The 21,942-nt window shown below is 40.6% G+C and overlaps 1 protein-coding gene across 1 annotated transcript; it reads right to left on the reverse strand.

Moving 5' to 3' along the window:
* Positions 1-3,779: 3,779 nt before the first annotated feature.
* Positions 3,780-21,343, reverse strand: LOC108900626 (A disintegrin and metalloproteinase with thrombospondin motifs 8). Its single transcript, XM_018701781.2, has 9 exons — positions 20,287-21,343; positions 18,273-18,512; positions 13,398-13,530; positions 13,027-13,194; positions 11,854-12,146; positions 9,469-9,655; positions 8,556-8,728; positions 6,874-7,049; positions 3,780-6,214 (listed from the first exon to the last, which is right to left on the reverse strand). Exons 1-9 carry the CDS (start codon positions 21,025-21,027, stop codon positions 5,470-5,472), a joined length of 2,856 nt encoding a protein of 951 aa, XP_018557297.1. The 5' UTR covers positions 21,028-21,343; the 3' UTR covers positions 3,780-5,469.
* Positions 21,344-21,942: the final 599 nt, after the last annotated feature.

Here is a 21,942-nt window from a genome sequence, read left to right on the forward strand (position 1 = left end):
AGTCTAGCCCACTTGCCACCTGACATAGCATCTCTGGAGGGGGCTGTAAACAGAGAAGCTAAAATTTATGAAAATAATTAACAAAGGAACCAAATAGCAGAGATTCAAAAGCACTGAATGTTTTTAATAATGTATAAATAACAATCATAGAAAGAATAATAAAAAGAAAAGGACACAGCATTGTTTCTCTCATATTTTCTGCACATTCACAAACTTTCAGGGACATTTTATTTACACACTTTCTGACCATAACTAAGCCAAATAATTTAACCCGTGTTTTAGGGCTCATTCTGTATAAGGACCGAGAAGTAGACACAGAGGCTGGTTGTTGTAGTAAAGGTAAGAGATTTCATGGAACAAGGTAAATGGACTGAGGGAGTAATGAGGGGTGATGACTAGACTCCAGGTCATAACTGTAAAGTAACTGATCTGCCAACACTCCGTATACCATGTATGAGGCAGAACAATCTGATGAAGAGTGAGAGTAAAGCCAGGGTCCTTAATCTGGTGATGATTGATTGATTAGGTGGTGAGTTCAATCCACGCCCCGAACATACACACATACACAGACACACAAGGGAGGAGGAGACACAAGGGAAGATGTGGGAAAAAAAAACACAGTGACACAAGTAAAACCTGGAGTTGTGGCTCCAGCTATGGTAGTATCCCCATTAATACCTCCTGGCGGTCTGCCAGGCTTGTCTGGATGCTCCCGATTGAAATCCAAAAGAAGAAGCACATCCAGAAATGAAACACTGAGGGATCCAGGATTGCTCCTCTCGACCTCATCCCTCAGCAAAGGATATCCAAAATTCACCAGGCCAAAAAGGCAGGGTTGTCATCAATAATCCACGGGGGAGGAGGGGGATCAGCAAGAGGGCACAGAACGAACATAGGGTAGCTCTTTAAAGAGGGAGGCGATTAGAGCCTGACAGCAGGGGGATTTATGATCTTTTCAGTTTCAAATGGTCCAAAATACCTGGGTGCCCTAGGAGGTGGGGTGGTGAGCTGTGACACATTGCAGGGCTGCTGCCAGAGAGGAGACTGGCAGAGGCTCCCAGAGCCTGACAAAAAGCCTTCCATACCTGGGAGGAGAACTACGGACCTTGGTTGAAGACAGTATCCAGTGAAGCAGCATGAAATGAACAGTCTCATGGATGTCTTGTGACAGAGTGGGCCAGCAGAGGTGCTGCTTAATAAAAGCAAGGGTGCAATGAACTCCAGGGTGACTTTGGAGTGAATTTGGAGGAGCGACCCCACTGGACAACCTGAGACCTGACAGAGTCCGAAACAAAAATATCATTTACTGGGTCAGAGGTAGGAGAGATTTTAGTGCTCAGTTCACAGTATGAATGGCTGCTCTGCCCCCTCCAGCCAAGAGGCCCAGCAAGAGAGAAAGGTATAGGGATGCAGCTTCTGATCCTTGGGCGAACACTGGGAGAGGATGGCATCCACCTCCATCACAAACTGCAGAGAAGGGTCAGGATGAGCAGATGTGAAGGCTGCATCGGCCTCTGGGGACCAGGAGAAGAATTTGGAGGTTTATGTGAATAAATGAGCAGAGCTGCAACTTTGGTGTAGCCCTGAATGAACTGCCTATAGAAACTGGAAAAAACTAGCAACCGTTATAGTTACTTACAGAGGTCAGGGTATGCCATTCTGAGGAAGGGGGCATTTATTTTAGGCCATTTAGGCCTCTGTCATCAGCGCATGGATGGAGAGAGTGATCTTTTTCTTTTTCCAAAACCCCCCTGCTCCTAGGGGAGAGGAGGAGGGATAGATGAGATATTCCATGGCTGTATGTTCTGAATGGGACAAATAATACAGACTAGAGGTGAGTGCAGAACCAGGGAGCAGGTTGATTACACAATCTTACGCTCTGTGAGGGGGCAATGACAGAACATGCTGCTTGCTGAATACATCACTCAAACCATGGTATTCTGCAGGCATGGCAGAAAGGTCAGGAGGCTCACATGAAGAGGATGCAGTAAGGGTGGATGGAGCTAATGCAAACTGGACGCAGTGGGGGTGACAAAAAACTTTTGACAGTATTAGTAGACCAATCAAACTGGCGTTTATGGAGATTTAACCAAGGGACCAAGGTTTAACCATATACAGCAGAATAGTGTGGATTACTGGTCTTGCCATGATTGCCAGAAAGGAGTAGTGCAATGGGAAATGTATGGTGAGTGATATGGGTGAGCAGCTTACCATCCAGTTCACTTACTCTCCTGGGAGAGGGGAGAGCTTCAACAGTTTTAGTTAATGAAGCATCTACTCCAGAGTCTATAAGGCAAAGGAGGGAAAATGAATAATTGCACATCAGGAGTCCAGTCTTTTGGCGGTTGAGGGCATGACATCCTAGAGAATTTTATGTTGACCAACCAAAACACCTAGAGAAATGAGGGCCTAACTGAAATTTGAGTCTGCTAGAAACATGGGTCCAGATTGTTCCATCAACACTTGTTTTGTATAAGGACCCAAACTGAAGTATATCTCAGAGCTGCAAAGTAACTGAGCAGCCGATAATCTGTATGTCACATAGGCGGAAGAGTGAGAGTGGAGCCGGGGTTCTTATACTGGCACTGAATGGGTGATGAGTTGCAAGTATAGAGATGAGCCATGTGGCAATTGTCCAAACACACACACACACACACACACACACACACAGAGAGAGAGAGAGACACATACATACACTCACGTGCCACTTCATTAGGTACAACATATATATTAGGTATATATATGCTTTGATCTTACATAGAAGTATCCACCAAGCTTTAAATAGCAGTGTGACACAAGGCAAAAAAGAGCAGGCAAAAGGCAGACGAAGCAGACAGAGAATTAATGAGGAACTGTATGTGAATGGACTGTGGCTGTAGTGTGTCTGTGACTGTGTCTGTAGTCTCATCTCGGTATAAGGTGTTTAGTGCAGTGTTAGCTGTGTTTTTAACAATGTAAGAAGTGAATTGGATGTAACAAATTTCTAAAAGCAGCCAGAAGTAGAAGTAAATCTTGTAGTTTCTATTTTTTTTAACATTTCTTAATGTCAGACATTAAACCCCTTTTTCCATGTTGTATTTTAGCTATTAATATATATTGGTACATACACAAAAACCCAAACCAAATTCTGTAAATGATATTATGGCCATACTGGTATTTGTAACCCATTATGATTTTAACATCTACAAAGCTCAGACAGCTGTGAATAGAATAAGACTGGAATTAAAAATAGGATATTGTTAAGTTACTGTTGTTGCCTATTAAATGGAGGTTCCTCCCTAACCACAGCTACTGAGTATTTATTTATTTATTTTTTTTACAGCTCTCTTCATTTCAAATGTCTGGGCAGAGCAACTATTTCAGTGTGGGAGGATTTTACTGAACATCTTAAGGGGTTTCAGTTTCTAGACATGCAGTGAAATCTGCCCCACCCAGCTTTAAAAGCTGTTGACCCACCTAAAAGAATTTCATTACTCTGGCCTTCAATGGTGCCTTTTAGTGTCCTGTAATAGTCTAAGAGAGTGCTGTGGGAAACATGGAAAACTTGAAAATTTGTTTGCAATTTATGGGTCATTTTGAATTATAGCTTTTCCTGATAGTGGCACTATTGTTGATATGTACTCACCAGTCTGGAAACAAGAATCTTAAAGTAATGAAGCTTTTACACACAATAGAGAAGAGAACTAACCAGAGGGTTTTTTGGATGCAGAAGGAAATGATTTGAAGAAATGTTGCTTTTTGGTTTTCATGGAGAAAAAGATCAGTAAAAGAGAACAACGTCTTGACATAAATGTGTTTATTTGACAATTTTTATGACAAAAATCTCAAAGACAGCAGCATTTGCCATTTTATTACAAGTCCAAGGTAAAAACTTTACAAAAATAAATAGCTTAAAAAGGAAGCTGTAACAATAAAATAGTATGGTCCTTCACTGAAGGGATATAGGCCTAATACTTCATTTCTTTTGTTTTATAATATACTGTAAATTAACAACAGGAATGAAGAAATCAAATATACATACCAAAGTCTGAAAACAACTGTTAGGGTTTACAAATAAAAGTCTGAAAATGCATAAAACAATGTTATTTTTCATATACATGATAGATAGTATGCTAATAACTTAACTTAGTAACAACACCTCCAAAGAAACATTTGTTGCATTGCAAATTGTTTGTACCACTGTTCCTCTCAGCTGCATTATAATGTGCCTGGGAAAAGGCGAAAATTAAACTATGGGGCAGAGAGAAATTCTGTCATGAGTTTTTCTGGTCAGGAATGACCAGTCATTATCTAGGCTGAAAACTTTACACAGCATGTGAATCTAAATTCTATTAATTTCTACCAATTCTACCAATACATGTAGTTTGTCACTGAACAGAACAGAACAGTCCATTTCAATGAAGCTATAACTGGTACAGTTTTAAATCCAAAATATTACCAGGTGTAGTGTGAGTGAATGGCTTTCCCATAGTTCAACAATGCTAAGTTTCAGGATGGAAAAAATGACATCTCCATTACAATCACATTTTTTGTATGTGTGCAGAAAAGACAAGGAATCAAACAGGTGTGCATTCCCACAGGGCTTGAATCCCAATGCCTCAATCATGGACCTACCTCAATAATAGGTAAATGGCCTGATCAAAGCTTTATAGGGGACTGAGTGCTGTAGAGGATAATTGGAGGTATATTTACACTGTGCTGGTGTTTGACAGCAGGTTTCATGCCATTGTTCTAGCCCCACTTTAAATGACAGCTAACTCAGAAAAGACAAATTGCAGAACAAACTTTATCCATGAAGTTAGTTTCTGTTTAAAGCAGGACTAGAAAACTTCTCATTCTGAAGAAAACACACACACAGCACCTTCATCTAGCATTTATACATACATCACATGAGGTAGATTTCCATTGTTTCAAATTTCAATAGTGGTTGTCAAATGTCAACAAAGAAAGAGGAAAATTCAGGCAAATGCCCTTGATGTGACTTGATGCGCCCAGTTGGCACTATGGACAGATTATGAGACAATGGGCCCTTGAGCACAGACCTGTAAAAGGGTAGCCCACCCCTCCAACATAGGACCCTGAACTGTCAGAATCTCAGAGACACAAAAACGACAAAGAGATCTTGTTTGTCATTTTGCATCTCTTTATAGTCATTTTGTGTCTCTTTTTGGCCAATGTGTGTCTCTTTGGAGTCATTGTGGTTGATTTTTGTCTCTGTGTTTGCTTTGTGTCTATTTGTAGTCATTTTGGATGTCCCTGGAGTTATTTTGGATGTCATTGTTCTTGCTTTGTGTCTATTTGTAATTGTTTTGAGTCTCTTCATAGTTATTTTGTGTCTGTGTTTCTTGTCTCTTTGTAGTTATTAAGTCCCCTGATCCCCCAGGCCTATGCCCAGTATGACTGTTCAATAATCCATCCATGGTTGGTAAGTGCAGTCAAACCAAAATGGGTTCACTCTACTCATGTTCCTCATGAGCACTCCTGGTCGAGACATTCTCCGATGACTGGCTCTGGAATTTTGTTCGGATCGCACTTCTCTGGCTCAGCAGTCTTCCCAGTGTAGTCTATGCAGAATACACTGCGGCGGCGCTGACCCTGGCCACAAGTTCGTGAGCAGGTGGACCAAGGTCCCAACTGCCATATGGGACATGGCAGATCCCCACAAGGCCTGATGTCTACAGGCTTCAGGCCTTTGTCGCACTGGCTGGAGGTGAAGCCTGCATTGTCTCGGCATTCAACGTTCCTCCTGGACCATCCAGATCCGCAGCTCTTGGAACACTCAGACCACTCACCCAGGACCCAGTCAGGCATACCAAAGGGATGGATCATATGCAAAGATGGTGTTGAGCCCTTCTTCTCCTTGGATTTATTGAAGGTCACATCTCTAGGGATGAAAAATGTGTATTTGACCTTAGGAGGGTTGGCATCCCCTGCAGTGGCCAGGAGTTGGATAGTGATGGCCTCCTTCAGTTGCCTGAAGCTCTGGATCCTCTCCAGTGTGGTGGAGGAGCCACTGTACTTCAGAACAGCACCCAGCACAGGAATGTCCTGCTCCACCGTGGATACAGAATAGTTTCCGTTGAGGATGTAACCACCGTTCTCTCTCTTTATAGCCAGGTAGTTCCCATCGTGTTTGATTCCTCTGTGACTCCGCTGTTTGATGTCTATATTAGTGGCGCCAATGGGAATTGTGACAATATCACTGTATCCATAGCTGGTAGAGAAAACAAAGAACTTGATTTAGATCATGTATATTCTTTGTTTTGACTGAAAAAGCCTGAACACTTTTCAAAACATGCTTATATGTTGTTGTTTTTTTTAGGAGACAGAATTGAGGATGGATATGGCTCTCATGTGGAGCAGGGAAAAAATTAGGCCAACTTAGCATCAAGAAGACAGCAACAAAAATACAGCTACAACCCAATTCAGTCCACCGGTAGTTCAGCTATGAAATAATCAGCAATACTTGCTTCATCTGTGAGTGGTAATTATGTTTTGGCTCATCTGTGTAAATAGTATTGTAGTATTTTGCCTGATTTTGCATGCATTTTGTCCATCCAAATTAACAATTCTCATAGCTTCAATATTTTGCAACCAAGATGACCAAACAAAGGAAAGTGAAGGTTTTCAATGCTACAGTCTCTGATTCAATCAGAGATTGAGTGCTCTCTCTTTTCACCACAGCTTGATTAGCAAACCCCTCTGTAGTCTTTACTCATTATACAAGGAAATGCAAATATGCAGCTCAGTGAATATGAACTTAAGTGTAACTATATCCACTGTACATCTAATTGTCTCACATGAAACAGATTTTCAGTTTAGATTACATATGTATGTATGTTTTTTGTTTTTTTTTTAATATATACCACTTACATTGCTTTGTTGTAGGAGCCTGTGATCTTTCTGCAGGTGAGCCCACTTCCTCCACACATTCCACACTTATCCAGTCTCTTGTTGGATCCAATCACCTGGTCGCAGCCTGCCTTTACACACTGGCCTTGAACACACACTGATGTGGTGTCGGGGCCACAGGTTGTCCCATCAATCACCTGCATTGACAACGTAAGTGGGTGTTTATCCTCCAGTTACAGGTGTGACGCAGATTCACATTCACATTCAAATTCACCTGAATGTACGGTTTTGTATGTTTGTTCATTTCTAGAGTGTAGTTGATATAGTTTTAGCTGCTGTCACGACAACTGGGTGGCAGAGTGGTGCAGTGGCTTGCATTAGCCCTTTGGATCCAAACTGTTCAATGTTGCAGTTATTCCACCTTGCCGTTCTGTATACCAGATATACCAGGTATTGTTGCAGCGGAGGTAGTTATAGAGTTGAATCAATATCTGTGTAAAAGGGAGAGCCAGTATGGTGGAACAGAAACCAACTTATGGTGAGGCTGCTCTGATTATGTGATGCCGCCACACTAAAATTACACACCTGGCGGCATTACACTGGCTTTGGGTGGTTCAGTGTAAACGAGCAAAGGCAGTATAATCAATAATCTTCACAATGCCAATATAGTGTGATCTCTGTGTAAAAGAGGCAACTGTTGCCTCACAGTAAGAAGGTTCTGGGTCCAGACCTGCTGGCCAGCTGGGGCCTCTCTGTGTGGAGATCGCATGTTCCCCCCTGTGCCTATGTGTGTGAGTAACCAGCTTCCTCACACAGCCCAAAGACATGCAAGTTAGGTTAATTGGCAGTTCCAAATTGCCTGTGAATGTGGGTGTGGATGGTTGTTTGTCTCTATAGCCCCTTTTATACAGCCTTTCAAGGTGGGAATATTGTGCTGTGGGGGGCCTTATTGCCCTACCTTTAAGCCAGCAGCAGAGGTACTGAGAGAGCAAAATCAACTTCTGTATAAAAGGGAAAGCTGGAATAGCACAACAAATGCTGACCAACCAGAGGCAGCTGTGTTATGTCACACCACTGATTCCACAATGCAGGCATCCTGTATAAAATCACACACTGGGACGGCATTATGCTGCCTTCATGTGGTTAAGTATAACCAAGCAAAGGTGGTGTAATCAATGATCAAAGGTCCTCTTAACACCAATATTTCACAATACCTGCCTATGATGGGCCTATGTGTCAGTCCTGTGATATACTGTCCAGGGAATAATGCAGGTTACAATGTGTAACCTCCATCCACTGATGAAGACCATGGGATGCAACTGAAAGTCTAAAAATTCTCCAATTCTAAATATCTGGCTTTTCCTCCACTGCTGTGACCATGTATCCTCCATGTGAACATTAACTCAGCTAACTGTCAGATTTATGTTGTGTCATATAAGATTTACATGTCATTTTAAAACTGGTGCACATTGATACTCAAAGATTATTAAATTGCTATGCTTTAGGATACAACTGTGTTCAGAATATTCAAACATTACACAAAATTCTATTTCAGATTGAATTTGCAGAAATGTATTATTCCTTGATTGGAAAGCATCAGTATCCAGTGTCAGAATGGGACATGTTAGCTGTGGTGTGAACATAATGACTTGGCAAATGGTTGCATATGAGCTGTGATGCTGAGTGAATACCGTATACTGTACCTTGGATTCAAACACCTTAAATTCACTGCTGCCTCTGGCCCTGCAGAACAGCTTACATCTATCTCTGGGAGAAACACCAGCATACTTTGGTATCCACTGTTTTATATTTCCATTGTAGTCCAGGTACTGGGGGCTGTTGTACTTCTCACACTGCTCCTCTCTAAAACTCTTCCCTATGGGTTAAAGACAGAAATTGTACCACAGGTGTAATCCACTCTTCTGACAGGGAGCTTGTGAAAACATAATAATCCCCAACAAGTTAACTCACTAAATAAAGCTACCCTACCAAAATATTGTCTCTATAAAATAGCCCTACCATCAAATACATTTGAAATACTTACATTAATAATAAGCTAATAATATAACTTAATAAGTCTATATTTATATTTCTAAATTGGTAAAATATTTCAGTGATGTTGCATGCTTGATTGTTTGCAGTATGCTGTATGTCAGGCTGATATTGGCATTAAAAACTAGAGGTCCAGTCTAAAAGCTGAAACAATTAGTCAGTTACTTGATGAACAGAAAACTTATCAGAAGCTACATTAATAAAAATAGCATAACAAAAATACCAACATTATGTAGTTCAAGTTTCTCAGTTGTGAGCTTTTTAATACTGTACTGGTTGTCAAAATGTGTAAAGTTAATTGATTTCAGAAGGATATTTTTGGTATGAAAAAGTTCCATGTGCAATGATGATGATGACTGATGAATGATGTCATCATTAGACAATTTGTAAATTATCTCAGGGTTCTGTGGAGTTAGTTTGTTTCCCCACCATGTCAAAAAATAAAAGACTGGTCAGAACATTGAATATTTGTATTTGGTTTAAAATGACCTAAATATATCAAAACACTAGCTCTCAGCAACCTTAAGCATTGGGTTTTGAATCCTGTGAAGTGCTGATTCTTACCTTCACTGATGTCACAGGGCTGGGTGTTGCAGGACTGATATTGGACCCTTTGTCCTTCACAGTACTTCCCTCCATTCTGAGGCACAGGGTCGGTACACTCCCTGTAGGAAAACTCCACTCCACCTCCACATGTTCTGGAGCACTGCTGCCATGGTCCCCATGAGCTCCAGCCGCCGTCCACAACCACCTGCGGTTAAACATGAGCAAAAAAAAAAAGAGGGAAAAAAGAGCAGTCAGAGTATTCGGTTAGAGCTCAGTGCCAAAGGCAATCTCAGCTGTGCAGTCCAAACCACAGTCTGGGCTTCTGGGTTTGAGGCTGCAGTGTGTTGGTGTGCCACGACTCCAGTCCAAATCTGTGTTGAAGTTCGGCACGCGTCTGCTGTCTGCCTCTACCCATGTTCCTGCCACATATGTCACTCACTACTAGTGGAACCTGCCATGCTGCAGCTTTGTACGGCAAAACTGAAATTGTTTGTGTGCATGTATGGGCGTGTTTGCTCTTGTGGGTGTCCCCTCCAAAGAACCTGGTATACATCCTAATTCATAAACAGATGTATGATTATAACACAAGGAAAAGATATCATGTATATATCTAGTATAGATGTTCTGTGGGAAATATAAAAAGGCATCATGAGGCAGCTGGATTTAAACCTCAAACTATGCAGTAATCTGTATTTTAGCCTGTACTTTTCATTTGTGTATTTGTGCTTAAAACAGCATTCAGCTGCAATTCTAAAAAAGTATCTCCCCCAGCTAAAACCTCTACAGAGTTGTGTATTCATTACTTTTTTTAGTTTAACCTGAAAGTTTTTTCTTCTTAAATTGCAAGTTTTCTAATGGGTATTTTGTATTGGTGTATAGGTATGTTGATTAACAATGATATAAATAAGGTCTAAATCAAACAAATTTGATGATTTGAATTTATGATTGGTATACTGTAACTTTCAATTATGTCATACAATCTTCTTCAGCATGGGGATTTTGCCCAGAATGAAGGGTGAAAGTTTTAATTTCTTTTTTTTCCCATTTCTTGGCAGAGTAAAGACTTTTCATCCGTACTGGCTTAAAAGTTGAGCTTGAAAGTTCAGTCTTGACCTTAGAAATAGCAGTCTTATCTCAAGTTCACTTTCAACCATATTCCACAACTTCTTCAACTGCTGTTTTCAAGATCAAGAATGAAGTGTGAGGCCCAAAACCTTATGATTTTGTTGAGGAAGAAAATTTACAATTACAATTTCAAACCACATACTGAGAAAGGTAAAGAGTTGACAGTTAATTTACGATGATAACTGGTGTCAGTAATGTTGAAGAACAGAACATGAATCTGTGTAGGGCTTCACAATCACAGACCAAAGTTTGTATGTATATCAACAACCCAGCACATAAAAAATACAGCCAATCTGCTGTGCACTTCGAAGGAAGTGACTCATCAAAACCTGTGGGAAGTTCTAAGCAGCAAGCAAGTGCAAACAAAAAACACACTGTCAGCATGCAGCATCCAACAAGGTGTAAATGAGGTCCACAGAATGCAATCATATTACATGCTGTCAAGATTATTGTGGTCACAACTACCCTGACAGCTGACAGCCATTTTGCAGTTGTGTGGCCGCCTATTGAATGAAAGTCCAAAATTCACTCTCCCTCTAGTTCTATTTTGCTTTCCAACAACTCATGAGAAAAACGTCTGGCTCATTAGCTGCTAAATGTTCCATTATGTTCCCCAGCTAGTCACTATCTTTGTCCGCTTTTTGATAGTGGGCAAGTAGTGTACAATTATAACAACTGTTTTTTTTTTTTCTGAAAACAGCTGTCTGCTATTGCTGAAAAAGAGGATGATGAGAGCTGTGACAGTCAACCACAACAGAAAGCTGCTGGCTGTAAAATAAAAGCAATGAGCTGAGAGATGCTAAAACACTGTGAGGAACTGCAAAACTGGATGATACATCTCAGAAGGTTGACCTTTCACATTACACACAATCATTCAACCCAAAGGCCATATAGAAATATTGAATAGTGCAAGTGTAAAGCAAAAAACTTTTGCCTAATGGCGGCAACCATGTCCACAACTGAGAATTACAGAAAAACGGTAAATACTAAAATGGTAGCAATGATAGAGGTGAAGAGTCATAAAATCTGTCTCAGTGAACATTAGTTAACACTACTGACCCTTAGTTATTAGTCATACCAGACCAACAAAGTCTGTAGTAGCAAATCCCTGGCGTCTATGGTTCAAACAATGTGGAATTTCATTGCAAACAAATTAAACTTTTGAACTGCAGGAAGAAGAGGATGGTATTTTTTTCTTTTTCCCTCAGAAGTTATACAGTTTCAGTTTAAGGCTAGCTGATGTAAAGCACAATTTTTCTGATAAGGATGCAGTCTTACCAGTGGCTGCATCACCTCATCGGTCAACATGCATGCTCCATGCAGACAGGTCCTGTTGAGGCCACAGGGGGTGCCATCAGCCCAGGGCAAGCTGCCGTTCTTGGTAGTGCACTGTGGAGTCCCATCCTCTTGACACCAAAGCTGGCTGCAGATATCACTATCTGAGGTGTTGGGGCAGTGGATAAACTCTTCTCCAAATATCTGCTGGCACTGTTGGTCCAGACTGTACTTGGTGCCTGGAAGCTCTCTTGGTAATGGCATGGTACTCTCTGAGACATCCAGCAGGCAGTCCCCTGTGGTTACAATACAAAGCAACACTGTATGAGACTGATTAATTTGTGGTTTATGGAGATTATGGATTTGACAATAGCAGCACTGTGACAATGGTGTTGCTCTTTGTGTGTGGCATGACAACAGTGGAAAAATATTCAGGACAAGTTGTGTCCTGACTATAAAAACGAGTAATTTAAATTTAACTAATGCAGTGCACTTTTATAGGCAGCCTAATGCTCTGAACCTGGACGGTTGACAGCTATTCTAAATGTGAATTTATTCATTGTTCCACTAATGATTCTTTATTACATTCAATAAGCTTTTGTCTGGAGTTGTCAATGACATCCACAGCTTGGAATGAACATTCTCAGCCACATGAGTTTTCGTTGGAGACTTTTTCCAACTGATAAAGAACATATTTTGCTGACACCAGCTGTTGCTTTTGGCTGAGGAGGTGGAGAACAGGAAGAAGTCCATAGTATGACTCAGTGGGAAAGAAGGTTCACTCATAGGTCTAGCAAGGATACAAACAATACAAAATGCACAACATGAGGTGGGGAGGGGGAGCACTGGGGAAAAGCAAAGAGAAAGAAACAGAAAGAGAGCGAATGAGAAGAAGAGGATATGGAAAGAGAAGTTGTGGAACTCTTGGGCAAGATAAACTATCCCTATAACCCATAATTTGAAGGGTGTAACATGTTTAAGCAGGAAAGCCATAGTTAGAGCATGAGAGGAAGAACAGTATGTTTTATTCATCTCTGAATCAGCCCTAATAACAGAGCCACACTGTCATGGCAGACATCTATGCTTCCAGCAGGTCTCTAATGGGATGCACACACTCTGATTCTCTCAGTGTGTAATTTTTAACATTCTGAGGTGACAACCTGAAATATTTCCTACCATGTCCATTGTCAAAGAACTCTGTGATGTACAGAGCACTGCAGGGAGACCAAGGTGCTGTCTTGTTGAGGCTGACAAACAGAGGAGCCATCAGGTAATGTCCTCCCAGATCTCCAAACAGCCTCTCACAGGTCTTGGAATCATCATGAGGCATACTCAACACATGACCTGCAGTAAGACAGGGTGTGATAATAGCAATGTGATATTTTTTAGGGTTACCAACACTCAAAACTGTAGTTATGAATGACTGAAAATGACTTTAAAGCTATACATAGTAGAACTTTCTAACTGCACCACATTTGACATATTTTTTTTTTCATAAATCTCACACCTATACCAGCCCACCCATATGACAATACATGTGATCTAACCAAGCTCATGAGCAGCTGTGAAGGCAGCTTGCAGGCCATTGTCTTCAATAACGGAGCAGCTTCTCTTGGGATCACACATTGTCCCAACATCGGCCACACCCAGTGTGTCACAGCTCTTCTGTCCACAGATGTCCTGAAACACAAAGATAGCAAAACATGGAGCACCAAGGTCAAGTTGACAATGTGAACTTTGAAAGGCTGATACTAATAATGAAATCTTTTTGATAAAGTTCGCTCAAATTGAATGTTTTCAGGCCAGAAAACTCCTAACGTTTCGAGCAATTGTAGCTCCCAAAACTGTACTATGTATCATACTGTATGTACTATACTAAATAAACTATGTATTATATCTTATTCCAGCTAAAAAGCCTCTAAAAAAAGAATGATGTGAGATTGAAAAGTGGCTGACTGCATGCCACTTTTTGTGGCATATGCCAATTCTGTTACTGCTGATTATGAAATGCTACTGTTGTTGGTGAGTTTTAAAGGGCTTGTCAACCTTAAACAGGTAGAGACCACTTTCCAAAATAATGTACCATGTGCTACATATCTTATTATGGTTAAAGTGTTTTGGTATCTTATGTCAATTCTATTCTTTTAGGACAGCAGTGGATGATGCATTAAAACTGCAGACATACAATAAATGTAAGATAGCTTAATGTGCGTTTTTCAGCCTCAGTTTGTGACAGCTGATAGAGGAGCAGACTTTGGATGGAAAATATATCATGTTGTCATGCTTGTAATTTTCCAGAGGAAAAAAAAAAAGGCATGCAGACTCTTTATGTGGTCCTTTGAGGCTGATTGGTGATACTGATTAAATTCTGTATTGATACATTTGTCATTTGTCAGGAGTGAAGCTCTGCCTGTTTACAGTGCAGTCTGCTCTAACAAGAGTTTTTGTATTAATATAACACATCTGGTACATATCCATGTGACAGGTACATATCGTGAACAAAGAACAGGATTTTCATACATGCTAATGCTACAACTATAATAATCAGTAGGCAAACAACATGGCAATGTTTTTATGCTTAACTATGCTTGAATTGTGTGAGAAAGCTTTGAGCTGACACTGTGTATCCAGTGCTTTAACCAGCACTGGATACACAGTGTCATTTATTGCTACGAATGGAGCTAACTTTGTGTACAGGTTCATTATCATTGCTACAAGCTAACGTTCTCACTGAAATATGTATCATTTGTCAGTCACCTGACAGCTGTCTATCAAAGGTGGCATGTGGTTCAAAATAAAAAAGGGATGCAATGCCATGATGTGTGCTACATACAAATCTGCCTCTGAACAGTAATGCCCACAAAGAAGCGACTATGACATTGTAGAAATGTGTTTTCTACCACACTGCTGTACGCTCATTCTCACTGGACAGAAGTGACACACCATTTATACACACACATCAGCAGTCAATAAGAATTGGTATATGCTAGTGGGACATGAAGTATACCATTAATTGTAAATGCCATAAGTCAGAAGGATGGCATTCTAATTATCAATGGTGACATACCACTCAATTAGAAAATGCCACTTGAACAAGAGTTGCAAAAATTCAAACAGTTTTTCATCTCAGCACTTTACTTCACTGTAATGTCATGGGAGACTAACATTTTCCACTGAAACCAAAAAAATGCATACTTGTAGTGGATCTAATCAAACAGTTTCATTCAAATCAGTTCAGGTTGAACCTTATTATGTTAAATCGGTGTACTGTTGACCAATTCCAAAATTAACCTGTAATTAAGGAATTTGCAACAACAATCTGGAAAATAGAAATTATACACAGTTCAATAGAAATTCAGTGACTATTTGCTAAGAAACAGCTGGCAGAGTGGACTCTAAAAGAGTTAAAGACATTATTCTGTCAAATAATAAATATAATAAGACTGCCTGTTATTGTAATCATGTAAGATGGCAAACCTTCACTGTCTATTTACTGTATATCTGATTGTTTTCCTGCCATTTTTAAAGGAACAAATCAGAAACATGTTGTTCAGTGTTTCCGTCATAAAACAAGGCAAATAAATATTTGCAGAATGCAGCTATCCAGACCTGTGATGTGGGAAAATTAACAGTGTGGTATATCAGAAACATTTCCCTTTTGAAAAAATGCCTGGCTGTGTAGGAGATGGACGTGTCCATGGCTTCGCCTCAGCCCAAAAAAAAAAAAAAAACAAAAAAACAAAAACCACCACAAGGCAGAGCCTTCTGTGATTCAAAACACATCTGGACCTGGAGTTGCAGTTGAACACATCTCAGTGTGTATTTGTACACCACGTTCCGCAATAGCATCTGTCACTCATATATGCAGACACACAAATGTATGGGTCAAAGCACAAGCCATAGTACTGCATTTGCACATAGTGCAGACAGAGAAATGCACACATATGGTATAAAACCACAAAAATCCATGAGAAAAATGTTTCCACTACATGCAACAGAGGGTAGATTATGAGAATCACAACAGCCAGTACTAGCAGCAGCCCTCTCTTGTGACCATGGAATACATGGCATATATTTTCAACTACAACCCAGCTGCACACTCAAGCCCTGGCCATTTCATCATGTCGGGGCTGATTTGTGGGGGCACTAAAGTTAGCTCATCCAGAAGGAACCTTCTGTTCTCTAGATTTCAAAGCATATCTCTGCGGAAATGGAAAAACAAACATAGACCAGGTTAGCATGAATGATGGCTTCCCCGATCAAGCATTGCTTCAAAAAAAAAAAAAAAAAAAAAAAAAAAAACCCAACACAGGACTGCAATAGCCCACATGTTCTATTCATCATTTTCCCTGATTCAGAGTCAGATTCATCTGCTAACATCAGTCGGTAGCTGAAACCGAGGCTTTTATGAAACATTAAAAATAGAGAAGGTACTCGCCTAATGTATTGTCTGCTAACACCCTGTCAACATGCACATACCAGATGAAAGAAGGCAGCCAAATGCAGCAGAACAAGACAATCAGAACTCAGACCCTAAGGACTTGTGAACTTATTTCCTGTTGAAGCTTCCATAAAGCAGTTTGTTTGGACTCTGTTGACATTCCCCCTGCTTGCAAAAGATTACAACTATTCCAACTCTACAATCTATCATCAGTGTCCTTAGTTTACTCAAAAGGCTGTAACTGTTTTTATTTAACTAAACTTGTTTCATCTTCTCTTTTCTAATGTTGCATGCATTCCTGAGTTGCTTTGAGAGCAATATATTGTATGACAACAACTAACCCCAATCAAAGGGCAGTTCAGGGACCCTCCATATTATAAGAAACTGCTCCTAAAATGCACCTGTGTTACTGTAAAACACTTTGGTTTCAAGAAATTGTTGTGTGGTTGAGTGTGGTGCCTCTGAAACCACAGTATGTACCGCAGCTGGCCTGAGACTGAATTCCACCAGGGCTTAATTCATGACTCATCCTTGCTGGGTTATTGCTTTCTGAATGGAGAACATAGTACACCAGACTATCACGGGTGAGTGGACTTTCCATTCTAATAATGTATTGTAAAGTACTCACAACTTTGTACATATTGTTTCATGCACTAAACAGTCCACACCACACTCTGAAGAGAGGCCTGACTATCATAATCTAATATAACTCACTGTCGCTGTGATACCAGTGTTAAGATATTTTGTGTTAATACTGAGTACTTTTCTGCACTTCTTGCATTAATCTTTTTTTTCTTTTCTTTTTCTACTCTACTAGAACTCCACAACAAGTTAACAAGTTTTTATAGCTAACGTGTTAGTCAAACTAAAGTGACAGACACAGAGAAATGCTAATTTAGAATTACTTTTCTGGTGACCAGACAGATTTAAGTCCAATATTTACCCTCCTTTGAGCTCTGTTTCATTTTCCAGCAACTCAAGGGAAATATATCTGGCCCTCCCCTATGTTTACCAGCTAGTTGCTAAGTCTGTCTTTCATTTGGTGCTGGCAGGTAGTGTACAACCAGTTTTTTTAGAGCTTTCTCACAAAAAACAGGTTTCTCCTGCTGCTGGAAGTGAAGTTGATGAAAGCGATGAGACAACCAAACCAGTGCCTTCCAATGAGTGGAATTTCAGAGTTGGTGATAATTCTGTATTGGTTTCTTGCTACAAGGAAACCCCTTTGACATTAGACTACTAGATACTTAAATATTATAAGCATTCAGCAATTTCTGGAGCCAAAACTCTACATTAGAACCTTTCATACTGCTGTTACTTATAATACAAAGGGTGGTGTTCCCCAAGGACCTGTTCTCAGACCACTGCTGTCTTACATTTGCACATTTCTATTCTAGCAAATTTAATTCGTTAACTGTTTTTTTTCCAGATATTTCAGCTACATCGCATAGTCTTCCTCCAAAGATTAAGTCTGCTCAGCTGTCATAGAGATGGCTCAGTTAACCTAAGTATGGAACTCCAATCGCATGACAATAGTTTGAGGATGATGCTGGTTTAATGTGAATGTTCTTTTACTGCCATCCGCTGACTATTGGTCAATGACCTTTGACCCTTTCCCAATCAATGCTGTGATCCGATTTGGTCTGGTATTTATAGTCAACTGATGTTGTCAGTTTCCAGTGTTCACTCAGTCCCTTGTCTAGAGTCCCTGTTATTTTAGTGAAGTCTGACAACTGAGCAAACTCCATCTGCTGAGGAGGACTGTGAATCACAGATAAAAGTTCCAAAAAAAAAGCTAATAGGTGGACCTTGAGTTCAAGTTTTTTTATGTAGCTGAACGTTTATGCTCAAACTCTCGCAAAAATATCATACATCACTTATTTACAAGATTATATGCAGATGATGCTAGGTTTATTGCAGAGACCTCAACAACCATTCTGCAGCTTTGTGAAGAAGCTAAACAAGATCTGTGCTTGTCCCTCACCTCTCTAGTGAACAGCATGGCAGTGTCATAGTGCTCTGGGTGCCTCTGACTTGGTGGATTGAACAGCTGCTGCCAAGAGCAAAAATTCCTCAGAGCCACGCCTCCGTTGCTGGAGACCTCTGGGCCAACCTCCTCGTCCTCCACTACTAACATCTTCACCACCACCATGTTTACTGAGTTCTTTATGCTGGGGTGCTTGTAAAGCTGGGCAGCCATGGACATCAGGATCAGAATGTAATGCTGTGGAGAAGAGACGGGACAGGACATTTTAAAACTTGAACTTCCATGAACACGATCTTCTATTCACAAGACATTTAAAGAGCTTGTAGCACAATGACGCAGTGGAGCATGGACAAAAAAGAGCATGGTATCTATTTTTGCATTAAACTATGCTTGTGTTTGTGTCTGCAAAGCAAACAAAAAGAAACATTTTTCTTTGTAAGTATGACTATGTGACAGCCAACATTAAATCCCATAAAATAAACAAATAAACAAAAATAAAAATAACCAAGTAGTTGAGCAACACGTTACTTTGTACTACATGAGTCATAATCCAAGAGCACAAATAAAATTGTCTTCAGAAATAACTGTGTATCATTAATCATGTGGAGGAATTTCTGTGTCTCCTAAAATGGAAACCTGACTCAAAAATGATGTCATTGGCCTTTAAAGCATGAGGTGCTGCCTATCAATATTATTTTTGTCTTGTATTGTCATAGTTTTTTAGTATTATGATGTATATTTATGCCATGTATGTTTGTTCCTGCTGAAGACGAACAGTTTTCTGCTTGTATTTCTCTAATAATGTACAGTACTGGGACACTTCGCCAGAACAACGCATGAGTTTAAAAATGACAAAACTCAGGTGGACACACTCACTTGTATTTTAAACTTAACCTTGTGACCAGTTTCACTGGAAACTGGGGGAATTATTTTATACCCCATTGTCTACCCCAAGTGAGGAATTCAGTAAGAATTCCCTTTTGACTTTGTTTACGTAATGAGCTGCCTCCAAATAATTTTGTTCACTAGCAATAACTATGTCGTGGGAGGCAGGGATGGTAGGTCTTCCGTCAGACTCACTTAATCTTTTTTCTAGGGTAGGATGACAATCTCCCATAGAAAGATTTTCCACACATCCTCAGAAAAACATATGGACCTTATCCTGGGGCCTCCAAATCACTCAAATCCTGCTCATAGAAAATGAAGGCAATAGGAATGGAAATTGTGTGTCTGATTTGTCATGAAATGCCAATATGTGCCCAATTTTTCAGAGCAATTTTTGTCCACTTGACTCTGGTACCTGTTTGCGTGTAACATACTGTGGTATAAGACTGTTTGGCAGTTGGCAGGGCAGTTTAAGAGCAAACAGACTACAATTTGGCTGCTGCAGATTATGACAGGCTCGTGGATTGTCCTACATTATCTAAATAAATAAATGCCTTTCCATCAGCTCTGGTTAGAGCCAGGACTGACATTAGTTATGGGAGATGATTTCATGTGAACTTTCATATATGAATCCATTGTATTAATTTAAATACTGGATGTTTTGTATAACATGCAGCAGGAAAGGACCAATTTAATGAATTTGTAACATTGAATAAAGACAGAATAGAGCAGAGATTGTAAGTTTTGTCAATCTTCCCTGGATGATGCTGAAGATGTGCTGCCAGTTTATGACCAACTCCTGAGGAATGTGGTTCAGCATTGCTTGCATTTCTGTTCTCTGACCTCTTTCTTAGCCTGTGGAAAACAGGGAGCTCACTGATTTCCTCCCAAGCTCTCTCACTGCAGAAAGATTTTTATGAAGCAGTGCAGAAAAACAAATCCCTGCCACTATATTTCCTGGGCAATGAATCCTGACTTAGCGCAGGATGGGGAAACACAGAAGAAAAAAAGATGACGTCCTCGGGATATTGTTTATGGGACAGTCTAAAATGCGGGGTTAAATTAAGGTTTGTTTAGGTCTCTATCAACTGTGTGTGCAGGAAAGAATGAGTTCATCGTGTCTGACCTTTATTTCATCTCCATAGAAGTGGGTCATGGTTGAGTCAGCTACCACCAGGGTTTCTATGAACCGTGGCGCGGAAACAAAGCGTCTCCGGCGAGGTTCCCTCTGTGCGTCACTGTAGTCGTGCGTAAAACTTTCCCCGTTGTGCTTCTCCGCTCGGTGCTCCTCCGCCGAATGATCAAACAGGAGGGAAAGACCGCGGCTTTTGGTGAATGTCCTTCTCTTGATGACATGCAGCTGTTCCGTAGAGTCTGGCCCTAGTTCGCCCTTAACTTTTGGCTCAATTAAATACTCTTCCCCCTCCGTTATAAAGGAGCCAAAGATGCCGGAACACAAACTGACAGCCACAACCGAGTTTTGATCGTGACCTACGTTCCCAGAATAAAAGCAGCTCCTCAGCTGTCCTTCATTGTCTTCTGTCTGGTTCATAAAATTCTGGAGATCTGCTTCCAGGACAGCTTTGGCACCTGAATCGCTGCGTAAAGCGCCAACATCTCTGGCTTTGATACGCTGTATGGTGAAGGAAGGAGCGATAAAGCTGGTATCTGGTATAAGATCTAGAGTCAAGTCCTTGCCAAATGCTCTGAGGACAAATCTCGGCTGTTCCTCGCTTCTTTTCCAAAAGCGACCGCTCATTCTTGCATTTATCCGTACAGGTACAATATCCTCTGATTCAAATGGAGTGGAAAGTGCCGCGTTCATTACGCACATGGATAAAAAGATCAACTGCACCGTGGAATACATCTTCAGCAAGGGAAACTGCACTCAAGAGTGATAAAAAGTAAAGAACTGATTACAATGTAAATCCTTTTTCTGGTAAGTGGCTCGTCTTCTCCGATCGAAAGACTATCTTCTCAAAATGAGAGATCTTTTCAAATGAAAAGTGGTTTTAAAGTGCTGTAAAGGCAGTCTTAGTTAAACTGTGTCTGGCATTTAATTTCAGTCTGAGTTGTCGTTCCCAATTCCCAAACCAAGCTAAGTCTTGTTGTACCACTCACCAGCACCGCTGCAGTCTGGACATATCGGTGGTATTTATACTTTCTGCTCTTCCTTAGACTTGAGGGGGTTTATTTTTTGATATCCTGGAAATTCTCCTCCCACTCGCACTTCAGGAGAAACTCGCGGATAAAACGGATCCAATGAGAATAGGTCGACACTCCCCCCTTCCGAAATACCCTGACAACCGCGTTCCTATTATTAACCCAGCAGGCTATATGGCAGCGGCAGGACATCAATACTATGCATAGCTGGAAGTCCGCTACTCGAGTTATTTCGGAGTCATGTGTGAGTGGCATGCCCCCCCCCCCCCCCCCCCTCCCCACCTCAACACCACCACCACCCACGATTTACTTCATCCCCGCACAAAGGAACACCAGAGAGAGAAACTGTGCGTGTGCTGGAAAACTGAGAAATGTTTAATCACAATTGTAGAGCTATAAGAATAATATTACATTATCCTTTAATTAATATCTGTTTCCCCATGTGCTCTTTACGCACAGGACGTTTTCATTTGAAGTGTATTCATTTAAACCGTAGCTCACAGGAGCAGTCTGTCAAACTTTTTTTGTTCAATTGTTAGATTAAAATAAAGAACCCAGTGTGCCCTGTTAAAAAAACAACAATAAAACAGCATTATAAAGGACGACTATAGAATCATTT

This window comes from Lates calcarifer, linkage group LG21 (assembly GCF_001640805.2).
Source record: "Lates calcarifer isolate ASB-BC8 linkage group LG21, TLL_Latcal_v3, whole genome shotgun sequence".
Lineage (NCBI taxonomy): Eukaryota > Metazoa > Chordata > Actinopteri > Centropomidae > Lates > Lates calcarifer.